The 9314-nt window shown below is 43.7% G+C and overlaps 1 protein-coding gene across 1 annotated transcript; it reads right to left on the reverse strand.

Moving 5' to 3' along the window:
• Positions 1-3851: 3851 nt before the first annotated feature.
• On the reverse strand, positions 3852-8970 carry EVX2 (even-skipped homeobox 2). The gene is made up of 3 exons (XM_072612393.1): positions 7916-8970; positions 6481-6731; positions 3852-4771 (listed from the first exon to the last, which is right to left on the reverse strand). The coding sequence occupies exons 1-3, from the start codon at positions 8337-8339 to the stop codon at positions 4076-4078; spliced, it is 1371 nt and encodes a 456-aa protein (XP_072468494.1). The 5' UTR covers positions 8340-8970; the 3' UTR covers positions 3852-4075.
• Positions 8971-9314: the final 344 nt, after the last annotated feature.

The raw sequence follows: 9314 nt of genomic DNA on the forward strand, positions 1-9314 counted from the left end.
ATTCTTTGCACACTGGAGACAAAAAAAAATATGCTGTTATTTTGGACAGGGTTTTTTGGCCACTGTCTTTTCCTGTTTGCTTTCCCATCTATCTCAATGCTTTTGTTTTTAAGGGTTACAACCCCCGCGTTAGCAAAGAGCACCGAAAACCAGGGTGATACATCACCAGTCTAAATGTGCTGCTATAATCGTATTTCTTTAATGGGAGCGTTCAAGAAAAGAGAGAGAAAGAGAATAGAAAAAAAAGGAACTTATCTGGTGGTGGGGGGGGAGAGAATCCTCAGGGATTACCCCAGTATATATTTAACCAAACTGCAATTAAAGACAGTATCAGCTTGTATCATTTAGAACTAATGCAATAATAATGGTAAATTACAGGGCCGAAATGGCTTGTGATAGCAGTCCCTGTATTCCCAATAGTTTCCATGTCTTTGTAATTAATGCCAGGGTAAGCAGTTGGTAAAAGAAAATTTCGTGTAAGGGACATCTTGGTTTTTAAATCGAATAGAAATAGACTGCTTTGCACACACCATTGACTTGCATTTTGCCATCGAAATATCGATTTTAAGGCAGATCTGTAAATACATGAAGAGTTGGGTTAAACTCATCTCGAGAGAGGAAAGAAAAGAGAAAAGAAAGGAAGGAGTCGCAAAGAAGAGAAAAGGTGCTCTTTGCAAAATCCAGATCGTCTTCACTATTTTCAGTCGTTAGGGAAATGGTCGCAGCATCCTTTTTCCTCTCTGACAAATGGAAACAGCGCTTCGTGTTCGAGAGAGAAAGAGGGGGAGAGGGAGCAAGCACCAAAGAGAGCGCTCCAGAGAAAGACAGAGCCAGGCAGACAGTGAGAAAGAAAGGGTTTTCTTGGGTGCCTTTTTAGCGTCATACTTACTAATTATGTACTTTTTTCCCTAATGAAAGATTATTATTTACTCGGGTAAATGGAGAAGTCAAAATCGGACTAGTAAATAACTCGAAGTTATTAATTTTCGTTGACATTCTGAGTTTCGAAAATGCAAACACTATACAGCCACCCGCACATAGTTGAGGATATACATACTGTATGTGTATATGTGTATTCGTGCAAAAGAATCTGGACTCATGCACATTCTGTTTGTAAACACTCTTATCAGTTTAGCCAGCCAATTAACGTTAAACCAATGTTTGGACTTACTGCATGTCTACTATAAACATGAGTAATGCATTCGCCGTAAAAATAATGATTATAATGAATTAATCCATCTGATGTGTATTATAAGGATTTAAATATGCTGTTTTAAGAGATTTTCATAACCCTGTATGCCAGTTAAAAACAAACACCAGCATGCAACGTTTTGCAATCTGTTAAACAAATAAAGTCTTTTGATTTAAATAACATTTATTTTACATGACCAAACACAATAAATAACGTAATATACAAAGCTTTATAATTATTGCACATTTGTAAAATATTTTACAGTGAGTTCATACAGCCAGTAATATTTAAAGCACGAAGACTTTATTTACAATTTTTATATAATAACCAGATCCAACGGACCCAACATAAAATGAATTTCTGTTAATTTTTACCAACCAGCGTTCTCATTGATCATTCCATTATATATATTTTGGGAAAATGTAAACATTATTGCCAAAATTATTTTATATACATCCAATAAGTGATCTTAACAAATGATTTTAACAATCTAAAAAAGTAAAGCTGGTAAGAGTGCCATATTTTGGTTTATTTTCTTTAGCCTTAAATTATATATTAATAAAAATTTTAAATGTAAACTCAGTGAGTAAGAGCTGGTATAATCAATACTTTTACGTAAGTAGTCTTGTCTTGTAATTTTGTTTTTAGAAAATGAAAATTATGCGTATTAGGTAACTGCTATTTAAATTGAAAAGTTCTTTAAACATTTTATGAACATATTTTCCCAAGAATACACCCCAGGAGTTTCGAAGTACTTTTCCCCCCCAGAAATCTTTTCCATTTGACAAAAAACTACAATTTGTTTTTCCTGAAAAAGTAAATCGTTTCGAAACAGTTTCCTGAAAGTCTAATATTAGCATATGAAAGCAAAAATCCAGTGTCTTAAAAACAGGTCTTTCAGGACACTCGTTTTAAATTAATTGTGGGAAATTGTGCCGATGTGTGTGTATATCGATATATGTGTGTATGTAGCTCTCTCTCTTTTATATGTATATATTTAAGGGAAAGATCATATATATAAATGTATGTATATTTATTTATTTATTTATTTTTCTGCCTACATATCGATGTACACACACATAACCCACTCTCTGGGCCTAAACATGCAATAGCAAGTTATTTGAGGGCTTCAACTCTTCAGAAAATCTCATTATGTGAAGAGTGAAGTGGCTCTGTAGGGAGCATTATGGAAATATCTGGGTTTGATTTAATGAGGCTGTTCACATTGGTGGAATATCAGCTTAACAGAGAAAAGTCTACCCAGGGCGTCCAAGTTACCAAAATGAAAATTGGCAATTGAGATGATAAGAACGTGGCTTTCTTCTGCGAAATCACTTCAGGTAACAGAGATAACATTAAATAACATACATTCTATGCACCAAGAACAATGTTTTATGTACCGAGTCTCTTATCTGTCTCTTCTAATGACTTCCCTTAGCGGGTTGTTAGTACTTGACAGCAGGTCTCTGTGCGGGGAACTTTTTTTCCAATTCCACATTCAAAGGAGGTCCATCAGAGAACATGATTGGCAATTTTCGTCATAATCTGCACATTATTAGCATCAAAATTGACATGGCAATAACACTGGTGGTTTTTGATGTGCCTTTCTTCAAGTTCAAGGAAGTCCCTCCAGTAGCAGTGGTTTGGTATAGCAGGTCTCAGTTACCCAGTGGTGGCTTTTCAGAGGCAAAGGCTCAACAGACATGCGTGAGAAATAATGCTAAGAGCCAAGGGGGAGGGAAGAGGGAGAAAGGGGGGAAAAAGAGGGTGGGGGCAAGGATTCAAACTTTTAAAAGTGTCTATAAGGTAAATGCTTCAGGACAATTTCATATACCTAAAAATTCAAGTATTTCCCAGATAGCGTGGAATATGGTGTTAGAAAGCTGGGCTTTAAAATGCCTCTTAAGATGCTATAGTAAGTTGCCTGTCAGTCTCTCACTTTCTCACACTTTACTGGCCCATCCTCAGCCACCTCATTAGATACCACTCTTTTGCATAAAATATGCAAGACGTATTCAATTCATTGAGACTGAAACTAAAGATAGGAAAGAGAAGGGGCGTAGAGGGGAAGAGACACGCTGGTACCACTCTTCTCCACTTTCGTCTTGCTTTGTAAAGGCGACAAAAAAACCCCCACATCTTCTACATCTTTCCTTTTCTGTCCTCCCCACGCACCCCCAAATAGGTAAACACATTCACAAACACCAGCAGGAGTGCAGCCCTCCCTTCCACCTTCGTAATCTTTTTTCTTATCACCTGTCCTTTGCCTCTACTCTCTCTTCCTGGACTGAAGGCGGAGGGCCGCCAAGAAGTTCAAATTCAAAGAAAAATCCCAAGCGTTTCCCAGCCCCAAACAACGTACAGCCAATATCAAAGTCCATCTCTCTCTCTCTCTCTCTCTCTCTCTCTCTCTCTCTCTCTCTCTCTCTCTCTCTCTCTCTCTCTCTCTCTCTCTCTCTCCGCCTTCCTGCATAACGAAATTAGACCAATAATTCCCTTTTTCTTTGTTATTCCTCTCTGCTTCTGGGCCCTCTATGTTCATCATTATACATTCAAGGTGAACACAAGCACGGTCTGCAGGTCACTAATAACAGTTTAGGGTTGGGTTTCTGCCGTCGAGCCTCGACTTCTTTACATCTGTGTGAAGGAGGACGGGGGGGGGGGGGGGCCGAGAGAAAGAAGGGAGAGGGTGAACTGAGAATAAAAAAATAGAACTTTTCTGAAACCGAGTCACGGCTCTCGCCCCACCCGCCTCCTTTCTTCTCTTGGTTCCCCCGCCGTCCCTCGGCCTCCCCCTAGCGGCGGCCTCGAGCAGGGGGTAAAAGAGGTGTGGGCGGCGGGAGTTCAAAGTCCCGCCCCTGGTAGCGCAGCGGCCTAGTTTAGTTATCTGGTGAGCGGGGCCTCTTCCCTCTGGTCCGGGGGACTGACCGCCGTCTTGCTGAGCACTGCAGCCGAGTAGGGTAGGAAACTACTCTCGGACCGCTGCGAGGCGGCGCTGCAGGCGAAGTCCGAGCCGCTTCCACCGCCCCCTCCACCACCTCCCCGGGAACCTAGGGCCGCGGCCGCCGCCGCCGCTGCCGCCGCCGCCGATTGGCTGCTGTGACAGCTGAGGCAAGAACAGGGCGCGGAGCCGCCGCTGGGGGGCGCCCCGGCCGCCGCCGCGGAGGAGGCCGCGGCCGCGGCCGCGGCTGCTGCTGCCGCCGCGGAGGCCGCGCTGTTAAGCCCGGCGGCCGCCGCCGGAGACTGATAAAGGCCCGGATGGCGGAAACTGCAGAGCAGCTCGGGCCGTGAATAAGGGTGCGAGAGGGCGCGGAAGGTGTCCAGGGGGCGGATGGAGGTGGCGAAAGGTGACGAGGCTGCCGCCGCGGCTCCCGACGCCGCGGCCGCCGCGGCCGCGGCCGTGACACCCACGTGGGGGTAGTAGTGGAGTGGCACGTGCGAGTGGAAGGGATAGGGCAGGCTTCCGGTAGCGGCCGCGTGCGTCATCATGTAAGTGTAGAAGCTGGGGTCGGCCGGGTGGGGCCACGACATGGCCAGGCGCTGTCTCTTGTCCTTCATCCGTCGGTTCTGGAACCACACCTTGGAGGGGCAGAGGGAAAAGGAGGAATGGATGGAGGGAAAGACGAGAAGTACACCCAGGTTAGAGACCTAGGCCACTCTTGGCAGCTCATCTAAGGGGCCCTCGCCCCCAACCCCGTACACGCATGCACACAATCATCCGTCACCTCACGACACACAGCCTTGCTGAGGGTATCAGTGACATCAATAATACTCATTCCAGCCTCAGGAAGTCTATCTCCATCCTCCTTTGACTTTCCATAAACACACCTGCCCGCCTGTCCTCATATCGCCCCAGTCCCAAGCCTAGCCTTTCGTCCTAGCCCTAATCACAGCTGGAGGAAATTCAGCCAGCTGCCAGCAGATGTACACAGGCCCCTCACCTCTCTGTCTCTCTCTCTGTCTCTCTGTCTGTCTCTCTCTGTCTCTGTGTGTGTGTGTGTCTCTATCTGTCTCTCTCTCTCTCTCCCCACCCCATTTACACTGACTTACCCTCCCTTACCCGTCAGGTCTCCGGTTGTCCTGGCCAGTTGCTTGTTTATTTTTATGTGCTTTTCTGACCTCCACACTTAAGTACACGTTACAGAACTCCTTTCCCACCCACTCATACCCTTCCATCACCCGAGTACACAACTTGGAGGTATCTCCTTACAACTGAAGGATTTACAAATGGATTCTAGGCTGACTAGGATTCTCAAAGAAGTAGCCGTGGCAGCTTTTATTGAAGGGCACAGGCACAACATTTTGAAGCATATATACTTGCTAGTGTGTGCCCAGCTTCAGACACAGTTACTAATTTAATACAGAGCAAGTGGTTTTGTTGAGATTTGTTCTGTGTGTTCGTTGAATCGCCGAATTGCTGCCCCTTACAGACAGACATCTTTCCTTTCCCTAACGATATACTGTGTACTATAATCTACATAGTTTGTCTTTGCCTCCATTAAAGAATGATCCAGGTCAAATTAGAGGAAGAAATTCTCCCCATTCAATGCAATACTTCCTGTTATTGTGCTTACGGGACTTCTCTCTTTTTCTGGTATGTCTCAGACACCTAAAAAAGCCATCAAATCACTCGGTGACCCAAAGGTTTCATCTGGTACGCTAACAAAAAAACCAAAACAGAACAAAACCTATCACCTCTAAGGGAGACACGCCTCACTACAGAAATCTGAATGGAGAAAGCAATTGTTCCCCTCAAAGGTTTCGCTTAGGAAGTACTATGTAAAAAAGAAAGGGACACATAGGAAGGAACAACATCGAAATCCACTTTGTCTTAGCAATATTTTTTTAAACGGAATTCATTTTCTTTCAGCGTTGTAAAGAGTGTCATGGAAAATAAACCTTCCATATCAAGAACAAATTAAAAGTTTCACTTTATATCGATCATTAGAAAAACAAAGAGCACGATTTTCACTGAACAAAGGTGGGGGCTAGGGGGCTGGGAGAAGACAATTCCTAATTTGTTGGTATCATTCAATGAATCCATGACTGTTCTTTTTTCCTGTTATTGTTGCCGTCCCAAATCAGTACCAGTTGGAACGATGGGAGAGGGAAATACCCCCATTAGGGTCATCCTTTAGATTACACACAGTGCAGGAATGAATAAGGAAGTATTGAGATTAGTTGCCAGCATTTTCTGACTTCCACCCCAAACTGTCATCTAAAGAGCCCAACAGAAAGGTCAGACGACACCCAGCAATGCCCTTCTAGTAGTTCAGAGATAGCAGTACCTTGATGGTGGTTTCCGGCAGGTTGAGCGCTGCGGCCAGTTCGCATCTTCTGGGCCGAGAGACATAGTTCTCGCGGTAGAACTCCTTCTCCAATCGGGCGATCTGCTCCCGAGTGAAGGCTGTGCGGTAGCGTCTCACCTGATCGGCCCCGGAGCCCGAACTACCAAGGGCATTGCTGCTGTGCAGGTTGGTTAAGCCGGAACCTGAAGAAGAAGGGGTAGTAGTCGCAGCTGAGCTGCTCTCCGAATATCCTAGAAAACAAACCAACAAATACGCATGAAATATATGTATATGCATACATACATATGTAGATATATAGATATATTTGGGCTTGGAACCTGCTCGCACAATAGATTGGGAGTGGATTAAATAAAGACGCCTAAGAAGGAAGGACAACTGAGTCTCTGAACTGATGTAATTGATAGTAGCTGTCATTGTTACAAATTGCTGCTGTTAATAGAATCAATAAAGTTTTGGGATCCCTTCATAAGCAAATAATTCTAAGTAAATTAGGTAGTTTTTAATAATTATAGAATTATTACTCTGCGACAAATTGAAGCAAAGAAGAGCAGACACCTCAAGGCACAGTTTGGGAGGGTAGGGGACTGAGCTAAAACCATATCCCACTAACTTGGATCAGCTTCTCCAGTTCAGCTTTGTTGTTTCTTAATTATTTGTAAGACTAGCAAAGTAACAGTCACTAGAACCAAAGATTTTATGGGACAGAATCCACCTCTCCTCCCATTCCTCTCTGACATACGTCCAATACTACAGCGCTATCTTTAAGAACCAAAAGGATTCTTTTACCAGTCTCCCTCCCCATAACCAAAAAGGAATAAATCTACATACATATGTTATACATACATACATGCATACACTCCCAATTCCATTAAAATGGGGCATGCTGTAATGGAGAATAGTTTAATAGCCAGTGTATTAAAAATGAAGCTGAATAATGTCCATTTTTAAATCCCCTCTCCATATTTGTATATTACAGTCTGACTCAAATTGTTTGGTGTAAGTCTACAACAGAGGAGACATACACTTTTGATCTAGGTATCCACAGACTCTGTACTCTTTTGGTGGATTTGGATGTGTGTTTGTTTTTATTGTGAGTCTGTATTGTACATACTCATGCAATAAATATGTTTATGTATACACATACAGACACACAAATATACAGAGAGACTTATATGAATGTCTCCGATCCCCCGTACATGGATGCGTTTTAACAGATAAACACACCCAAGACTATCATTCCTGGACTCACAAGTCAGCGATAAGAGCTTTCTTACAGCTTGGACAATGTTTATAACTGAGCAGGTAAAAGAACCTCTAGTGGCTAGCGAGTTACCTCCGGAATACCCCGAAAGACCCGAGAGGAGAAACGCTAAGAGAGGGAGAGGGGGAAAAGGCAGGCAGAAGCCCGAGTTACCTTTGTTATTGTTTTCCTTCAACTGGGAGGCACTGAGGCTGGCTGGAGAGCGGAGAGCGGAGCAGCCCACCTCCACATCACTGTTCATATCTGCCTCTGGAGCAACTTCGGAATAATGGCCCGTTTTCTTCCTGCTTTCTGCTGAAGGGATTTCGGAGGAGACCGTGCTTTCGCTGCTCGGGTGTTGCAGGTTGAATAAAGTGTCTATTTCGAATTTCCCTTTGGCAGGGATGTCCCCTATAGCGCTATGCAGGGAGGCGGAAGTCAGTCTCGGGCTGAGGCGACCACCGTGCTGCGAATTTTCGAGGGCCTCCAGCACCGCATTTCCAGCTGAGTCGGACAAATTCGAAAATCTTTTGCCAGCTGTAGGGCTGTGCAGCCCTCTTTCCATCAGAATCATCTCTTTTCTTATTCTTTCCATCATCTCAGCTTTATAAAAAATGTCTAAGTTGCAGGGCTGGTCCTTTCCTAATGATAAGCTGCAGTAGGGGCTAATTCACATTCAGCCCCTGCGAGCGGGTCTAAATATTATTATCTCTTTTTGAGCGAGGCGTAAAAATTGTGGGATGCCAAAGCGAGGGAATGACTGGTCAAAATGACCCATACATCCTTTCTAGCCCGAAATGTCATTCATCAAAAAGTAGCGCTCGTCATTAAGGTAGGAATGACGCTGTTCGAATAATCATTTATTGTAACAGGTTTATAAGCAAATAAATACGAGCTCTTGTCAGTGGGTAATGAAGGCGGCTTCGGAGCAGACAAATATATCCAGGTGGAAAGAAAGGAAAGAGGAGAAGTGAAGAGGCAAGCTCTTGTCCTTTGCCTGATCAGATCTTGCTTCAATTGCGCTGGGGTTTGGCCTCTGGGGGTGAAATTGACAGTCTGATTAATAAAATGAGCAGCGCCACATTTCCCCCTTCATTTAGGGACATCATTATGCTCTGATTTTTGTTTTGTTGCCTTTTAGGTCCTAATGATGCAGCTTCTTCCTCATTTTTTCTCGGACAGAGCCACATGTTAAATAATAGATAATGCTTTTATTTTTCCAGGGCAGATTGTCTGTCTAGGATTTAAAAAAAAAAAACCAAAACATTTACAAGCAGAAGTGGGGGTGGGGTGGGGGGAAGGTTGCAATAGGAGTTGCGTAAGGAAAGGATCATTCTCTCTAGATCTGGCTCTCTGACTGAAGAGCCAAATATATTTTTTTTTTCTTTAGTAAAGAGGACTCAGCTCTCTCTTGCCCATCCCCTTCCCCACTCACTCAGGCCACCTTTCCCAGCAAAATCCTCTTTGATGGAGAGAGTTTCAGAAAACTCTCACTGTTCACTAAAAGAGTACGTTATCGCTTGTGTGTCCAAATGGAAATAATTACGAAAGCTCTTACTTTCTAATACATTTT

The sequence above is a fragment of the Notamacropus eugenii genome, chromosome 5 (assembly GCF_028372415.1).
Source record: "Notamacropus eugenii isolate mMacEug1 chromosome 5, mMacEug1.pri_v2, whole genome shotgun sequence".
In the NCBI taxonomy this organism is placed as follows: domain Eukaryota; kingdom Metazoa; phylum Chordata; class Mammalia; order Diprotodontia; family Macropodidae; genus Notamacropus; species Notamacropus eugenii.